This window comes from Sardina pilchardus, chromosome 20 (assembly GCF_963854185.1).
Source record: "Sardina pilchardus chromosome 20, fSarPil1.1, whole genome shotgun sequence".
NCBI classification, from domain to species: Eukaryota; Metazoa; Chordata; class Actinopteri; order Clupeiformes; family Clupeidae; genus Sardina; species Sardina pilchardus.
The window spans coordinates 18,958,848-18,978,100 of NC_085013.1; the positions used below are offsets into that span (position 1 = coordinate 18,958,848).

The 19,253-nt window shown below is 43.9% G+C and overlaps 1 protein-coding gene across 1 annotated transcript in view; it reads left to right on the top strand.

The window, feature by feature from the left end:
- sntg2 (syntrophin, gamma 2) overlaps positions 1–17,147 on the top strand; it is a 44,761-nt gene extending 27,614 nt beyond the window's left edge. The window contains exons 10-17 of the mRNA XM_062523677.1: positions 2,183–2,312; positions 4,944–4,982; positions 5,515–5,631; positions 6,783–6,854; positions 7,672–7,881; positions 15,098–15,190; positions 16,593–16,703; positions 16,829–17,147. Coding sequence (XP_062379661.1) covers positions 2,183–2,312; positions 4,944–4,982; positions 5,515–5,631; positions 6,783–6,854; positions 7,672–7,881; positions 15,098–15,190; positions 16,593–16,703; positions 16,829–16,960 — 904 coding nt within the window. The 3' untranslated portion in view covers positions 16,961–17,147. The remainder of the gene's footprint in view (positions 1–2,182; positions 2,313–4,943; positions 4,983–5,514; positions 5,632–6,782; positions 6,855–7,671; positions 7,882–15,097; positions 15,191–16,592; positions 16,704–16,828) is intronic.
- The last annotated feature ends 2,106 nt before the right edge of the window (positions 17,148–19,253 follow it).

The window sequence follows — 19,253 nt, forward strand, 5'->3', positions numbered from 1 at the left end:
TTTGCTGAAGGCATCTTAGAATGAGGTATATTTCTTAGATCTCATCTCTGTGAGGTGTAATTAGGAGTGGGCTTGTTTGCTCCAATTAGTATCTATTTGCAGTTTGATATTCTGGATGTGTGACTGCTTACTCGTCATTACCAAGGCCTGGCCCCCTCCCTCTCATCCTACTCATCTCACAAGTAGACTCAGTCATATTTAAAGCCACTCTCTCTCTCTCTCTCTCTCTCTCTCTCTCTCTCTCTCTCTCTCTCTCTCTCTCTCTCTCTCTCTCTCTCTCTCTCTCTGTGTGTGTGTGAATTGAGACAGTCTTTCAAGCTCTAATTCAGTGGCTTCTCCTTTGCTTGATGTTCTTCTAGGGCCCCGTCTTCATTTAATGTCCGTGACCAAACAGAATGTTTTTCATCTGATGAAACTTCTCGTCTGTGGAGAGCAATGTGCTTATTCTGCTTCGTGGTCGGAGTGTATGGCTCTTTTCTTTTTTCCCCTCTGAACTCTGTACCAGGGCTTAGCCTTGGCCCCTAGGGCTGCTTACCCAGTCTTTTCCTATTTCCTCCACTCCTGCCCCTCACAGCAGGCTTGATGTAGTGGCAGGAGGGAGCCCTGCTGGAGTGCTGTAAGGTCTGGTCATAACCTCTGGCAGACTGACTGACACTCGGCCACCTCCGGTCTCCAGTATCAAATATAATCCTGCCACACACTACCAAGCATTCCCATACTCAACACAGCCATTTCCATTCCCAGAACGTCTATTAGTCTTTCTACCCCTTGCAAAAAAAAAAAAACAACACGCACACGCACACGCGCACACACACGCACACACACACACAGACACACACACACACACACACACACACACACACACACACACACACACACACACACACACACACACACACACACACCCTTCTCAATGTATGCGAGAACCCAATGAAAAGGGACCAGTCGGGACTAATGGATTTTGTATTGTTCTCTGTCACTCACGATGGCAGTTCCTTGGTTCCGCCGGCCCCAGCTGCGGTCCGCGGTGAGCTCAAGCAGAACATTACATTCTTGAGGCAATTTCTCTCAGAAACAGGCCAACCAAGCAACGGTTGTATCTCTCTCACTTGACTTGGATTAATTGAAATTATGCATCTGAACAAATGGCCGTATCAGACTAGCCCTGCTCTCGCAATGTTTTTATAGATGCAGCACGCTGGGTATATATATGACCTAATTCAATACTTTGGATGTGTAACCCCTGTCTTAAATCGAAACAAATAGATTTTGATGTCACTTCAAGTAAAGCAAAGAAGTCAGGGACAAATGAGACTGTCAAGAACTAAACAGCAGACTTCCTACAGACTGGGGTTATTGTTGCTTTGTTGGACTTGACAGGACTCTCATCACAGCTGGACAGAGCAAGCTGGAGTTTTGATGACGACGTATTTAGCCACTCTAACCACTCACCTTGTCCGCTGCCTTGAATGGTGTGTCTTCTTGTCCTTGTTCTGAAGTGTAAAAAACACAAACGGCTGTCCTTGATCTGGGGCTCTTAGTTGTGTAAGGCTCGACTGATAAATGTTACTCCTCAGCCATCAAAGAGCACATTACTTGCCTCTGCACTCAGATAGACCCTATTGTTCATGGAGAACAATCGACAGCTGCCATTAGACTGCACAAAGAGGTATTCTCTCACAGTGTGTACACAGCAACATCAAGTGTCAAAACACATGTACAGAAATACAATAGATGTAGGCAAGTCATACATCCTATTCATGTTGTTTCTGTCGAGGTGTTTGTTGTTTGGCCGTGAAGTTTTTGATTCATTTTTAAAAGTGGATGCCTTCTGAATCTATATTGTGTCTGAACGCATGCTTGCCACACTTTATTAAAAGCATAACAATCCGAGACATTTTTCTAATCTCACACTGCACGGTACTTGCATAATACATTATTTGGATGTGGCAATGGCAGATGATCACTGTTATCTTTCGGAAAACAAATTATATTCCAACATAAGACACAGGATTTACTGAACTTTTTGGATTTGTGAGCTTGTCAGTTTCTTTCTGTCTCTCTCTCTCTGAAGCTCTTGGTTCTCAACTGCTGTTATTGTTAATGATTCCACATTCTGTTTTTCCCTCTGTCCCATGTCTCCTTCTGCCCTTCCTTTTACCCATCACACTCTGTGGAACAGGTCCAACAGTTTTGAAGTATTTGCCTTAGATGGAGCATGCACCAATGTTCTGCAGTTTTGCACAGCAGCAGAAAGCACAGACTGGCTTCAAGCAATATCAACCAACATTAACGATTTGACACAAGAGAATGTAAGTGTTAAGACATGCAATGCAGTGGCTATAATCCTATAAATGACTGATTTCTTGGCTTGTACTGTATGCTTATTAGAGGTGGCACGGTTCACAAAATCCACGGTTCGGTTCGTATCACGGTTTAGGGTCACGGTTTTCGGTTCGGTACGGTTCTTGTTGTTATTTTTTCTTTTACTCTTTAACACTCCAAAAACATATTTCAGCATATAGCTTAATCATCCACAATTAGGCTAGAGTATTTAGAGAATAGTTATCATGTAATAATGCACAAACTGAATTTGACTTCACATAAAGCACATTATTGTCTGAGGAAACTTTAAGCTTCAGTTGAGATTTTGATAAAGCAAGAGGGAAGACATTGATGATTTCAACAATCTTTTAATTTATTTGGCAGGGATAGTGCACCAGCACAAAATGTAGGTCGTCCACCCATATTTTTCATTGCATCGCCTTTTCATCGCTCTCCTTTCATATAGTGTGAATGATTTTTTAACAAGATGTAAAGCTTGTCTTTATTTGAAACACACACACATTATGTAATTATTTATACATTCTACTGACATGTCTGATATTCATAACAGCAAACTTTATGCAGATTATATAGCCTACTATTCATTATAACTCCACCTCTTAAATTCAGCTGTCTGGCTGAAGCCTCACAATATTGTACACAAAGTAGCAGGCTAAGCTCATCATACTCTACTGGTTGGACTGTTCTGTTTCCCCACATGTGTTTTAGTTTCAAGGTAAGCTAATACTTTTTCTCCTTGGGACAGGCCCTTTTAAGCCTTGGAGTTGAAAACATTGGTATTGAGATGGTCAGTCAACTTGAATGCAATAGCCTTCTAATGATGCTAACCGTTTTTAACAGTAATTTAGCTAATCGTCTTCTGTGCGTCATTGCGTGTTGTGTTCATGTAATACAGTACATACATACTTTCACAGTTCTAATTCTATTACTTAGGATGCCTGTTTTACGTTGCACTTTTGACACTGTAAGGCCACCGTAGGTGCGCGCTAATTGTGTGAGGTTTTGGAGAAAATAAACAAGTGCGTTGCTGCATCCATGAAGTGAAGACTAGTCATTATTTTAGCAACATAACATTGCGTTCACGATTGTGAATGTTCTATTTGGATTACTGTGCATGTCGAGGGCGGGTGTCCATTGAACGCGCACGAGAGCGGGCCAAGGAGAATGAGTTTACTTCTACTGTTTGGTAAAGTTGCACGCATAGTCTACAGTTGCGGAAGAACATGCTTCCACCTGAGCAGGGTCAGGTGCATCAGTTTGACCACGCTAGGGATGATCTCTTGCACTTGCCATTTCTAAAACCTTGCGCGCAGCACTCAAAACGCCATACTCCTACTCTCGCACGTAAGGGAAACACGTCGTCACATAGCCTATGGGAATCAATTGCGCATGCCATAACTAGCCTGAACCGTAGGACCGTATGACGAACACACACTCCGAACCGTGACATGCGAACCGCACGGTTCGGAGCATTTTTCAAAAACCGTGCCACCCCTAATGCTTATTGATAGAAACTAAGGAATATAGGTGCACCGGTACCTGCACACAGGCACTCAATAGCAGGCACATTTGATTGCAGTGTGAGCACGATCGTTATTGCTGTGGTTCACCTGCTGCAGTATCCGCTCATTTCTTTTGGAGAGGGGTTAAGACACCTTTCTCAGTAACCCAGATTCAGACACAAAGTACATGGCCAGTCTACAGGTACATCTCTGGAATAACTGAATGGGCACTAATAATGAGCTTGTCACAGGAGACATTTTCACTTAGAGCTTACACTCTCTCTTGGATGCCACCGAGCCTGGTGTACCACCAGTAACAAAGCACCAGGGCTCTGTATCCATCCCAGAACACCGAACAAAAATTCTGCCTAACGATCTTATTTCCTGTGTTTGGCTTTAATTGCCACACTGATGATCCAAATGGGTCTTTTTCTCCACCAAAGACACAAGCACACACTGATTTACACCCTCGCAGCTGCTTTTTTTTTCTTTCTTTTTTTTAAAAAAAAGAGCAATTACCTCACTTGCGTCACCTAATCATGAATGCAAAGACTGATTGCTAAATGTCCAATTAGGGCGTGATTGTATATCAGTGCAGTGAAAACAGAGCTGTGACTGGTGTTGACCTAGAGCCTATAAAAAGACACGGAGACACGTGTGACTTTGATACCCTGGAGATGACGCCACGCCACGCCAGGCACTGCCGTAGACAGCTGATGGCCAGCTCCACTCCCCTCAGAATGATAATAGGCTTTAATGTGAAGTGAAGTTGACTCAGATCCTCTGATGACGCCTTTCAGTGCTACTATGTCTGTGGACCTGCTAGAAGATGCTGAAAATATTATATTCAAAAGCCAAACCATTGAAGATTGTATTATAATTGTTTTTGAACCTACTAATAGCCCATCTTAATATGACTTAAATGTATTGTGCAGTGTACGCCAAAGATAGTAAAGAGAGAGATAATATTGAATATGTTAGAACAATTTTATTCTGTTTTATTCACTTGACTTTATGAATTCTGTTTTTTTCTTTCAAGTTCTGTGATGTAATACTGTATATCCTTAATTAATTACTGCATGTCTCCACTCATAGATGAAAATGGCCAACCAGGGCTTCTCTTCTGATGATCAAGTATGTAGTTTTCTCTTAAGACAAGCTGTGTGTGTGTGTGTGTGTGTGTGTGTGTGTGTGTGTGTGTGTGTGTGTGAGAGAGAGAGATACAACATGTACTATCGTATTTATAGAGTCGCTGGAAAGAAAGCAAACAAAGTGCTGAATTAAGCTCACATCTGGCTTTAACTGAAAAGCAACAACAAAATGAAGTCAACAGAAAAAAATGAATGAACATTGCAAATGGTTAGTTGTAAGCCTTGAATAAATTAAAATATATTGAGAATCACATCCATATTTCAGTTGGTTAATTAGCTCTCTTTGATATTGTTCCCAGTTTATTGTGACTAATCAAACTGCAGATGTGGAAGATTTTACTCCAGACACAATAAAGTGTTCAACTTTTTTGTTAGACAAACTGTCTTTTCTTTTACATTAAAAAAAAGCAGAAAGGGTGTCAGAGAAACTCCCCCAAACCACCCTTCCCCCCAAAACACACTCTTCTTTTTGCTGAGGTATTGATTCTGCCTCTTGCGCACAATCTGTCTTGCAGATCATCCATATGGGTTGGGTCTGCGAGCACCTCCAGTCAAGCGATGCCAGCCAGACTCACAAGTACAAGTTCCTGGCTCTCAAAGGATCCTCGCTCTACATCCTCAGGAGTCCGCCTGTAAGGCTCTCCCTCACCTCTTTATTTCAGCCCATGCCCAAGAACTAGCCCTGCAGAATCAGGGGAAGGCCAATCCTCACGGACTCTTGTATACGTGACACAAAAACACCCCCACAGTTTAAGTTGAGTTGTTAATGTTTTATGAAGAGGAAAGGTCTTTTCCTGCTCCAGAGCAGTGTGGCTGACCATGGGTGAAATATATCCAGAAAACATCGGCCAATTTCTTCCACAGCTATCATCCTCCTCATGCTACAGACACAGAAATCACCTGCCCATATACTGTATGTGCAGAGAATTATAGCTAATAGGACTGGAGCTTGTACAAGAAAGTGCTGTGGACGATGTTTCTTTACTTTTCTTTTTTTTAATGACTGAATTAATGCGGCGAGGAGTCTTAAATGTATGCATCCAGCGTGCCTAGTGGGGAGGAGAAGAGTTCCTACTTATATATTAGCATGTCATTAGCGGGGTTATATACAGTTTTAATTGTGCTCCCTGTGAAAGAATGGCACTAGCTCAAGTTGCTTTTATCACTGAGTCTTGACAAGTTAAATTTGTGCCGCAGTTGGAGCAGGAGTTCATATGTAACTGACACAGAGTCCAAATGCCTAGAGGTTAGAATTAGCGGTTTGCCTCATTGTGCAACGGCTTAAATATGCACTAAATTTGAAGTTGTGGGTTTGTAAGAGGAGACTCTCAATAATTCAAGCAGGATATTGTTTCCAGATTTGCCTGCAGATCTTACAGTTCTCAATCTATTTCTTTAATCACTCTTAATCTCCAGATGCTCTCCTAATTCGTATAAATGCTTAATTCTGTACCATCGAATAAGTCAAAGTTTAATGTGTCTTGTAGAAATCAAGCGATTGAGAATCAGTCAAACTAAATGTCTGGTTTGCTGTTCCTGCATAATTTCCCTGTTCCCAGACATGATTTGCTTGTATTCACTAAACAGCTCTCTGACATTTCTGGTTCAGTTTTGCTTACCATATATGCCACTTGTGGGTGTAGGGGATTGTTTTGTTGATCTAGTTTGTATGATATACCGTCCTGACATTTGCTCAGCGTGGGATTAATTATGGAGAGCTGAGCTGAACAGGAAGAGCCCATGGCCATGTTTTGAAACGTTCGTGCTTATTCTCTTCCACCAGGTCAATATGTCAGACTGGGCTCAGGCCGAAACGACCTTCAACCTCTGTGAGGTTCTCTTTAAAGTTCACAAGGTATGAGGCTCTGCTGTTTGCCTGAAAAACTGCCACCAAGATGTCTGTTCAGTAGCATGATTTGAATCAGGGTGAACTATTCCAAAGCTAACTGCAAGGCTTTCTGGGAAAGTACATAGCGAGTGGTCGAAAGATGTGCCTGCATTACAATAGACTGGAAATAGTCGAGTGGAATTTCAATTTAGGCATAAATGTTTTGAAAGCTCTTTGTACCAAGTTGAATAGTGGATGCAGCAGGGCCCTGAAAGTAAATTTAAACTCATCTTATAGTCTTAGATGAATAATGCCATGAATATTTTCCTCTTCCAGTGAACTGTTATGTTTAATGTTCCATCCCCTCTCTCTCTCTCTCTCTCTCTCTCTCTCTCTCTCTCTCTCTCTCTCTCTCATTCTCTCGCTCTCTCTTTCCAATCTGCTTTTCCTCATGCATACAGCATGGTGTACACTCAAGGGCCTGGAGTCAGTTGATAGTAATGGTAGTGTGTTGTTTACCTTGTGCTATGAGTTTATGTACTTGCTGCTCCGCTGCAGTGTAATAGGGAGCTACAGTATAGCAGCGTACTGTAGTTGCAGTCCTTATCCTTGTGCTGGTTGAATTAAGTGTTTTGAAGCTGTCCTTTTTTTCTTTCCCTATCTGTCTCTGTTCCATCTCTCCTGCCTTCCCCCTCCCTTCCACTCTCTTATTGCTTTTATCTCTCTTACCTCCTCCGCTTCTTCTTACTTCTCATTCTCTCTCTCCCTCTTCCTTTCTTTTTCTTTCTCTCCCTCCCCCCCCCCCCCCCTTCCCCCCCACCCTCCTTGTCTCCATCTGATGTAGCTCTGGGTGGCGGAGGACTGCTGGATCCAGGCGAAGCTGTATCTGGGCTTGCAGCAGGACTGCGAGCAGCGGGACAGCGAGCCCTTCTGCTTCAGCGTGCTGGTGGGGCACGGCCAGAGCCACTCCTTCAGCGCGGAGCTGGGCTCGGACCTGGTGATCTGGGACAAGGCCTTCCAGAGGGCCGTGTTCGCCGAAGTGCGCCGGGCGGGAGTAAGTCTCTCTCAGTCTTAATGAAGTGCTCGGGGTATATTAATCTCCCCTCGCCACATGCAGCACTGTGTGCTATGGAGTGTGTGCTGATATCACTGTGTCACAGGGATGAGACGCTCTTCAGCTCTCCAGAGGGGTCAAGCTTGGTGTCCCGTTTGTGTTGGACTTCCCTGTACTGTACTGTACCTACAGTGCTGTGGACTCATTGACAATGTAGTGGCCCTGCACGATTATATACACATATCAGATATTTCGGTGCCATATTCAGTGCAATACAACTTATTTTGTTATTAGTTTTGTCCGGATTTACAGCTTATATGTGAGAATGGAGTTTTTGTGAGTTTTTGTGAGTTACCTTGTGTGTTTCTTGATCTGACTGACCCTCTCAACAGACTTTATTAAGAAATCAAACTTGATGGTATAGGTGCTTACTGGGAAAGCCTTCACTGTTATTACCCTTTTTTAGAAACACTCTCTCTGGCTAGATTGGATTTCTGCCTCAGATCTCATCCTGTGGCTGGTGCTGTGTGTAATTCATGGCTGCCAGAACCTCTTGGTTGTGTCCGGTCTGGGAGGCCTCGGTCTGTTTATAGTAGCGTGTAGGCTCGTGGTGTTATTAAAGCAGGAGGGCAGTGGGGTGCATTGGACTCCAGTAGAGAGGAGCAAAAATAGAGAAGGTCATAGAGGCATGGGATTTAAATCATATGAGTATGGATTTCTGTTGAATACATTATGAAGTATAAATAAGGCATTCACAATGAATAGGTAATGTAAACAATATTTCATTATTCTTTTTTTAGTTTGGGACTTTGCGTAAGATGGACGAGTCAGTGGATAAAAGGTTGAGAACAGAAGCCACTGAAACTAAGTTCAGCTATCTAGCCTCCTTAAAACACTGGCCCTGGCTGATTTGAATTTGAATGAAACTGAGGAGGTGCCTTCTGTATGTGGGTGAGTGTGTGTGTGTGTGTGTGTGTGTGTGTGTGTTAGTTTGGCAGAAGCTCAAGACTTGTTCCCATTGACTTTACACTCTAATCAATACTGTACTGACCAGATACACTGAATCCAACCTAGAGTGATTGACAGATAAAGTATGCGGTTGCTTTTACACCCAGACCACCACTATATCTCCATTCATATCCAACGCACAAGACAAATATTGGGCTATTGTTTAATGATAAAAAGAAAGAATCCGTTCGACATTAGAAAACTAACAACGGCTGTTTACAAAGGTGACTTTCTGCCGAGACAAAGAAAGAACTTCAATTACAGGTAGGGCATTGCTTTTAATTTACCCATACAAGGAGAAAATCCATGGCAAGGAGGCATTGAAGCCGAGATGGCGCTCTGTCTCTGATTCGTTCCTTTTCAAACATTATTATTAGTTTAATTAAATTTTACTGAAGAACCTGTTTTGTAAGTCCTCTCCTCATTGAGCCGTTAAATTGCCTTGCTCACAGTGAGGTTTGAGGCATTGCAGCTTTGCTGATGAATTCCCGAGTTGAGCATTGAACACGCCTTGTGATGGGAGCAGCGGAGGTGAGTCCACTAAATCTTTTAGTGGACGCAGGGACAACTCCTCTCCGAGTTTAGTTGGCGAAGGTCAGTGAAGGTCAGACAAAGTGTAACAATTAAACCTGAGTGAGTGAGTGAGTGAGTGAGTGAGCGGACGAGGAAATTAGCCGTGGGCGTTTTAGGTCAAATCCGCGCGCTCTCGTCTCGCCAGACAAACGGCGAGATCAGGTTAACGTGATGTGAGCATTACCACTGTGAACACATTCATTCACTGAAAATCCAAGGTCCAAAAATAAATACAATTTAACACACAAAACAACTAAATGAATGCTAATTTAAACATGTTTTTTGTTCATTACACTATAGCCTACACAGCAGGGAATCTGGATTTGATTTTCTTTTCTCTCCCGGGACGCTGTGAACACATTTAGTGCCACTGAGTTAATGTTATGCAGAGTTACCCCTCAGTGTTAATAGTCATGATAGGACTAAGTAATAATTGGATGGTCACAGTCCAAAATTGAGAGCTGTAATAGGGTGCAGCAGGTATTAACACAGCACAATCATCCTTATCTGTGGAGAACTCCAATGGGCATGACAACATGGCTGTGGCTGCGGTGGCTCCTGTGTGTGCTGTGTGGAGGTTTTCGTCCTTACTCAAGCAGCTTATAGTGAAGGTGAGGAGGTTGGCTGGTTGGCAGATTTCAAGAATGGTATTCTGTGGTTTGTTAAGCAATGGATCCTTTTCCCCATTTTCACACGACTGAGTCAGTACAGAGGCTATGCTTTGTGTCATATCAACACATTCAGAGGATGGCCCGCAGTGCCATACTGTAAGGAGTTTTTATTTCGGCCTTGGACTGAATACTGCCAACATTGAAGCAGGAAACGCACAAACAATGCCCCTCTCTTTCTCTGACTCTCCATCTCTCTCTATCTCTCACACACACACACACACACACACACACACACACACCACACACACACTCGCACACACCCACACCCACCCACACCCACACAGAGAGAGAGAGAGAGAGAGAGAGAGAGAGAGAGAGAGAGAGAGAGAGAGACACCCAGGGGCTGTGAAGCAGGCAGCCCTTAACTAGAGACATTTCTAAATAATACAAAGGGAAGAACCTGTCAGAAGAGATTTAAATCATAGCTCTGCCAAGATACAGAGGCAAGGGCAGAGAGTGTGAGACCTCCCCTCCTCTCCTCGCCCCTCCCCTCGCCCCTCGCCCGTGCCCCCCTATCCAGCCCCAATTCCCCTCTATCTGCTCCTGCATCGGCCGTGCCCACAAAGCAGAGGCAGATATTATAGCAGCAATTATCAGAGCCATTCTCTCCCTGCATGCCTATATGTGGCCGCTTTAAATTCCCCAGTTACAGGGGAACTGTGAGATGACAGCGTAACGCCCTTTTGAGGCTCTGTGAGAGATAAAATAATCACATTAAAGGCTATAGAGGAGGGATTCGACGGGGCTGAAGTCACCCGGAGTTCAGGATCATGATTCCGGGGAGTTCAATTTAGTTTCCATTGAATTCTGCGGACAATCATTCATTCCTTAGGCTAGTTCTTAACAGAACCCGGAGAAAGTGTCCACACGGCATGTAGAGCTGAGAATGATGTCGGCAGTGCTCTTTCAAAGAGCATTAGGCAAAATTAAATCGCGCCTCGCTATTCATTTCTACCAGTCGGATCCCTGAGAGCGAAGAAGGGAAAAAAATTGCAGCCATCCGCTCAGAAACCTAAGTTCAATGCTCCCAAAGTGGAGTTGCTCTATCGTTCAGATTTAATTTAAATGAAAGATCTGGAATTTATCGAAAACCTGAGTTTGTAAAGCCAGCAGGATTGCTTAGTACACTCCAGCATGTGGAGCAAGACTTACCCTTGATTAGTTACAGTTACATGACTGTTATTGTTACTTTACAACTGTCAGAGTAAGGTTTTATTGTGTATCTGTGTGTGTGTGTTAGTTGTGTGTGTTAGGTGTGTGTGTGTGTGTGTGTGTGTTAGTTGTGTGTGTTAGGTGTGTGTGTTAGTTGTGTGTGGCACCGCTATGCTGATGCAGTGGAAGAGCTGACGTGTTTCTGTGTATGCATGAGCCCCTGGATCAGTCCCAAGGCGTCTCTCTTGCGCTGCAGCAAAGGGGCGCCGACTGTAGCTTCTGCTCCGTGATCAGCAGAACCCCCTGTCACCCAACCACCTAATACACACACACCACTGATACACACACACACACACACACACCACTGACTAACACACACACACACCACCTCTCCCTTCCACGAAAAAAAAATGCAAACAGAGAAACAATTTTTGCCTTTTTTCCCCTTAATGATATAAACTCGGGACCCGGTCCTTGGGGAGAGTACTGAATGTGATGGAGGATTTCAATTAGCCGCTGATTCTCTGTTCTCCAGCCAATTAGCCGAGCCTCCCGCTGTCTCCGCGGAGCGTTCCACAGTTCAACTCCGGCTAAGTCCACCGCTCAGCACAAGGCCGTGTGAAATAAACATGAACCACCGAACGAGAGCACCTGCACAGCTGCGCTAACTAAGCCAGGCTCTCAGGAGAGCACCTGTCCAAGCATCAAGCGAGCGGAGCGCCGGACATTCCTGCCCTGTCATGCTGGTGATGCTTCTGGCTTGACCTCCACTTCTGCCTAAAATGTGGACGTGCTGTCTTAGTGCGTTCCATTAAAGGGATAATCCGGAGTGAAATGCAGTTTGATCAATTTTTCGGACTATTGGGAGTACATACGTTGAGTTGACACCAAAATCATGTCATTCGGATGTATTTTGAGAAAGTTCGAGTTCACCGTTTTTAGCCAAAACTCGTTAGCCTGGAAGTGACCGGGGCAAGTCCTTTCCGGAAATGTCACTGCTGCGGCTAGCAACGCGTTAACAACATTTTAATAACATTTCCGGAAAGGTACGGACTCGATTAAATTAATTCTGGACTCTCTATCCGACCACATAAAGACGTGGGGATACTTCGGTTTGGCTTTAGGGACCCTCTACTCACTACCACGTAAGTGTAGTGTTGGTTGGAACAGTAGAAGAGGTATAAAAATAGCGTTTTGTAGCGGCGAAAGGACTTGCCCCGGTCACTTCCAGGCTAACGAGTTTTGGCTAAAAACGGTGAACTCGAACATTCTCAAAATACATCCGAATGACATAATTTTGGTGTCAACTCAACGTATGTACTCCCAATAGTCCGAAAAATTGATCTAAAGTGCATTTCACTCCGGATTATCCCTTTAAGGATGATTAACTCGGAGAATGTGCTGAAAGAGATAGACAAGTGAACACACACACACACACACACACACACACAGGCACACACAGGCACACTTTCTACTTCGTTGTTAGGGAGTTGATTGATGTGGAGGTAATTGTGCACGAATCAGTTGGCAGGCAAACAAGCATTGCTTTATGGAAATCATGCTCATTAGAAAAAAAGCACTGTTCTTTCAAGGTATGAAATCACTCTTAATGAAGGTGCTCCAGGTGGAGTTAGTTTAATTCTTTAGCGCTAAAAGCTAATTTCTGTAGTCTGATTGCTCCACAAATTATGATTATCATCGTGATCGTGATCGTGATTGAAAATCCTCCCCTGTTCAATATTATTCCAGTCACTGGCAGGCTATGTGCCACTCCCAGCTTATACCCAACTCCAGGCAGCCACACCACAGCCCCAACACAGAGGGTTTTGCGGTGGCGGTTATTGCAAGGTTTTAGGGGAGTGATATTGAATTCTACATGGGTGCTTTGGAAGCCACATGCTGCAGTGGTAACTGTAAACTACAGTATTCACGGTGGCTCCTGCCTTATCCTCGGGGCCTTGTGTTTCTTCTGATGCATACTGATGCGGAGAATCAGCCCAAGACACAGCACACAGCATGGCATTACTGGTGGTCAGTGCATCCAAACATGACAAGGAGTTTCCGAGAAGCACGGCACAGCTGTGCGCCCCCCTCCTCCCCTTGATCCTCGAGAGGAAACCCGCCAATTAGCGATGTGTAGTCCGCGCTTCACGTGCCACATCGAGCGCTCATGCAGGGTGACAGTAAGCATGGCAAATCCGCCTTCGCTGGCGTTTGCATTCTTGGCAGGCAGGCGGAATGCTCAGGCGCCTCTCGATCTGAAGGCACATCTGCCAGGGGAGTGCTGCGCCGAGTCCTGCCTCGTTTAGCACTGATGGTACATCACAATTAAGGACATTACGGCGGGGCACACTCCCTCCGAGTTCTGGAGACGCAGGCAGAGCAGGAGAGTGGCAGTGCATTAGGAGTGGGTGTGTGTGTGTGTGTGTGTGTTGGGGGGGGGGGGGGGGGGGTGAGTAAGACACAAGTGAAGAAGTTCCCAAAGTCTTGGGATTTGTGAGACTGCAAACTGTTTATGCACTGAAGTGAGACAGAAGTTAGGCCTTTGGTGAGGAGCCGACGCCGCACAAGAGAAGCGAACGCGAGAGTGGAAGTCAGTGGAACAGCAGAGCACAATTCAGAGCTGCACTGGGGTAACTCAACTCGGCTGATACAGTATGTGGGAGGGCAGAGTCTGCGGGGGATGGTGATGGAGTATCCTGTTTGGATTTTCAAACTGTGGCTGTATTTTGGGGCGCTGTGCAGCGCAAAGAAGTCTTTTGAGAGACAATTAGTTCATAGTAAGTTCATTAGATATGAAGGTGTTAGGTCTTGACTGCAGGGTATGATAAGAAGACATTAAAAATGTTGAGTGCAAGAGGGATATAAATATTCCTTGTTTCTCGAAGATAGAAGAATTGTCAGTGGGCCTCTCAAGGTTTCTCTGGGCTCTGTTTTGAAGGAAGCAAAGAGCGAACTTACCTGGACTGCCAAATGCAGACTTGAAGAGCGGGTGTGCCTCAAGTCATAGGCATCTTGCGAGGCTATGTAAGTCAGCCCCATTGCCAAAGCTTGAGAGAAATGTCTTAAGCATGACATCAATTCTCAGTGGTAGCTCTGTGCAACCCAATTATGCAGCCTCTTGCTGTCAGTCTCTCCAGAAGGCCTGCCGTACGTTAGCCTAGGGCTCCAAAACAGAATGCCTGTCAATCTCCTCACAGCATGTCAAAGTCCACTAACTGTGAGTTCATTTCTTATTGCATCACCGCCTCTCTTGCTGCCGCATAGACAGCAGTTGCGGGAAAAGTGGGGTGTAAGTGTGTGTATCTGTGTGTGTGTGGGTGTGGGTGTGTGTGGGTGTCTGTGTGAGGTGGGGATGGTTGGGGGTGCTGTATCAATTATTCACAAATTACACCAGTGAAATATCTTCCGAAGACATTTTGTCACTATAATGGCAAATTGTTATCTGTACACCCCATAATATATGCATTAGATTGTAAAGCCTTCAGATTTTTCTAATTTCCCTCTCTGCTAAGGAGAGACCTGCATAGCTGTTGCCATAGTGACGGGATCGTACCTGTCCAATTGGTAGAGAAAATAGCTGCCGTGGTGACAGCAGGCATGCAGGAAATACCCACCCATTAACATAAATACTCATTCCCATAGAATCGCCGCAAAGCAGAAATTATACACAGGTGATTCAGATGCCGGCGCGGCGCATGGCAGGGCTTGGCATCATCTAGTTAAGCTTTCTAAAGCCTAATTTGCGTGTGTGTGCATGTGTTGGGGGTGTTTATTCTGCCTAATTAAGAGTGTTTGTCTTCTCTCCTCAGTCAAAGACATACATGTGCAGCAGTCACGGGAGAATACTGTGCTTCACCATCGACTTCGACGCCGGCTTCTCTTGCTCGGAGAGCATATCAAAGGTGAGAGGTCAAAGGTTAGTTAGGGGGGTCATCTGAGATTTAGATGCATCCCTCTCTGAGACTAGACTAAAGTGTTTTTCTCCTCTAACATTTCGTTGAGTTCCGTTAGCTTGTTAGGGCTATTTATAAAAGCCACACAACAAATGCTGAGTGAAGAGTCCGCTGCGTCTGCAATGACGGACACCTGTCACTTCCAGCTCCGCGCGCTGACAGATGGCTGGAAAACGTGCTGACATCAGAATGGGCCGATGCCAGCGGTGCCCCCGCTGACGATTAACGGGCATCGTTATGAGCTGGGCATGCCTGGCACCCTCGCCGCGCCTAGTGGCACGCCGTTCGAGCGTTTATCACATCCGCGGGTCGTTTAGCGAGCACCTTAAACAAAGAGTGGCCTACATGGCTCAGTCTCCGCACACACGCACGTCCCACTCTGAAAAGTTTCAGAACGAGGAATCGACCAAAGCAAGAGCTCATTTTCCCTTTGCCTCTCTGGCTCTGCCCATCCGTCCGTCCCACATTAGTCTATACAAATATTTCCGCAGAGTTTCAAGCCCCCCTTGTGAAGGGGAGTCATTAGTCAGTGCTTATTATTATGATCCTATTGCGGGAGCTGAGCCAGTGAATGTGAACGCACAATGCTGTCTGATTTGCACCCGGACTGGCGGCCATTAATTGTACGTGGGTCTGAAGTGTTCATTGTGGAAGCAGCAGGAGAACGCACTGCACCAAGACTGATCCTCTGACTGCATGTGTGTGTGTGTGTGTGTGTGTGTGTGTGTGTGTGTGTATGTGCGTATGTGTGTGTGAGCTGATTGGCTTTTTTTTTTTTTTTTTTTGAAAGTCAGTGCAGGAACTGTCACAATGTAAGCTTGTGAGGGACTATACTCTATAGCCCAGATCTGTCATCGGAATTGCCTTTAATTAACTGTCTTTCAAGACAGCAACCAGCTGTCTGTCTTCGTGTGCGGCCCAGTCCAACAGTCAGGGAAGAAAAAAACATGTACAAAAACATCCTTTTTAGTGGTGTCAGTCACTCAACAAAAGGCATTGTCTACGCAGGCTTCAGTCACCTAATACCCCATTAGGTTCATTAAACAATACAGGTTCAAATGCTGGTCGTAGACAGGACATTTTTTTATTGTAGGAAATGCTTTATGTAGCTGCCAGACAAATTAATCTCAATAGGATGCTTTCAAGTTGATTCAGGCCCTGTGGGTGTTGAAACCAAAAGAAATATGCACACAGAAATAACTTATTTGGCTGTTGTTGGGAACAACAACAAAAAGGGCCTCAATTCTTTTTAGAAACACGGCGAGTGTGCTTATTTAGCTGGGCAGTTTCGCTGCTGCCATTTGTTCTGTGCAACCCGATAGTCTGTGATTTATTCCTCTCCTTTGCTCAGAAAATCCTTTGGAGGTACAAGTTCTCCCAGCTAAAAGGCTCCTCTGACGACGGCAAGACGAGAGTGAAACTCCTCTTCCAAAACTCGGAAAACAAACAAATCGAAATGAAGGTAACTGAACACTCCCTTCCTAGTCCACTCTGACTCAGAATCTAATAAACGCGCGTCTCAATTACACCTCTCATCTCCCCAGCTTACACAGCGCTCATATCCACCGTCTCTGTCTCTTTTGATAGGAGTTGGAGTTTGCCAACCTGACGGCAGTGCTTCACTGCATACATTCCTTCATCGCCGCCAAAGTGGCCTCGGTGGACCCCGTCTTCGTCAACAATCAAAGCATCACCAGGAAATACATGGGCAACAGCTAGAGGAAATACATGGGGTGCCTCTCATTTGGGCTTTTATACGTCCTCCCTCGCTCCTCGGGCCTCGATCCTCACTGATCTACATAAAGAATGATGGGGCGAAAACAATGGGATAGTCTATCCAGTGTTAGTTATAGATCAGTGGGAACGCCCCTCGAGGATCGAGCATTGAGGATCGAGGAGGCATGTTGAAAAGCACCTTTGGGCAACAGCTAGAGGCCCCATTGTTCTCATGTACATGTGACATCCTTTCTCCCAAGTCGACTGACTATTTTATGCACAAATTCTATAGATATATTTAGTTCTTGTTATTTTTATATGACTTGTAAAATAAGATCAATATGTGAAAGAAACAAACCTTTTAGGGTAGAGGATATTTTGACATGCATCAACTAATAATTTGGTACTGACTTTTTTTGCTTTTGTTCTCTCACTGGTCTGCTCCAAATGGTGGTCATGTAGCATAGCAAATATTGACTCAAGCTTGGTCAGATGGTTACTGAGCGCATGTGCTGCATTTAACAATTAATGAAAGACACAAAAAGCTAATCCTGAAAATGTGAACTGTTTTGGAAAACAAAATCGAAAGGCTCTGTGTACAAATGGATTGTTCATACCTTATGTATTTTGTTCAGAGTGGAGTTCTCCTTCTTTTTCTTTTATTTAGTGACATTAATGACAAGATACATGTTTCATTATTTGAAAATGTTTTTTCTTTTCTTTGAGTTTTCAGTTAAAAAGTGAAAGTGTATGTTTCTGTGTATGTGAGAGTTCCCCTGCAAGTATGCATGTATGGAGAAAATCAGAGTATGCCCTCTAGCATATTAATGTGTTGAATATACAAACGCAAGCAACACAGTATTTTAATTTTACACTATTCCGTTTCCATGAGTATTATGCATTGAAAGGTCATGGAAGAAATATTTCACCTCAGAACCCAACAAAAAGTAGTGAAGTATGATAATGTGTCTTCTGTGTATCCAAAATATCCAGTTGTAATGTAACATATTCCTGAAACCCAGGGCCAAAGCCAATAGAAATGACCAGTTTATTCATGAGTAAGCTACTCTCATTTCCAAAATGTATAAAATGTAAGGATATCAGTGCTTTCAAAAGTGTTCCTGTCATACAGGTGTTAACATTGAGCTTGCACAGAGCAGAGATTTTAATTTCATTTTTTTTATTTTGCTTGTTAACCCTGCGTCAGTTAATGACCTTACGATCTTTCTCTCTTTTCAGTGCGTGCCAAAGCTCTTCATTCGATCCCAGCCCAGATCAAAAACAGACTAATAGCACTTTCTCAAACCTCATTAGCGCAATCTCCTTCATCAAAGAAGCAATTTAGTGGGAGACTAGAACACATTTGCATGTATGGTTTGTGTAAGAGTTATATAGAGAGAAAGCATCAATCTTTGTTTCCCAGTGAGACGTGCTTTTGTCTGACATTATTTCAGCAGTTTATCTGATATTTGCATTTTCCCTTACGAAAGCGTTCTTTCATAGTCACAACTTAAATGAAAATAATGGAATTCACATCATATCCAATGTTAATGTGAATTCCATTAGCTTCAGAAAAATAATTGAGATGTTCCAACTGAAAAAGAAAACAAGCTTCCTCTAGTGAGAATTCTTTTCTCTGTTAGTTATACTCTTCAATCCTCTCATGTCCTCCAAGGAGGGCGAACGATATGGATTCACTTTTTGATGCAGCTGAACTATTAAAAATCAGAGCGTTCTTGACACTTGGTGAAGTACTGAATTCTTAATTTGAGTTGGAAGACCCCTAAGAATTGGCTCATTAGTTACTGACTGAGCTATTAATTACTTAGTGAATATTCTACCACCTTCTTGGAACTGGTTAACGCACGGATGGCTTTTCTTGGTCCTAGGGGGTATGTCCTTTCTCAGAATCATGAATGTGTTGTGCATCTTTGCAGCTTTGGCTGACCTTTTCCCACACACTCATATGCAGAATCACTTGACTGCTGTGACGTCACACAACATGGCCAGGCCATTTGGCTGTCTGCAACCATGGATTTTAACCAGAGTCTTTATTCAACTTGACACAGATCAGTCACATACTGTACTGTATGATGTTTGTCAAGGAATTTTTGCACCTGGTTCTGTTTTATGTTGGTTTATGTAGGACACGTTATATTTATAGCACAGATAAGACAAAACATTGAAAGGTCACCGTAATAAAAAAACACTCATGAAAAGAAATCCTTCTTTTTGCTTTCCCCAGTCAGCATTTTCAAACTATTCGAATTTTTCAAAGTGCAGGTAGGGTTGCTTC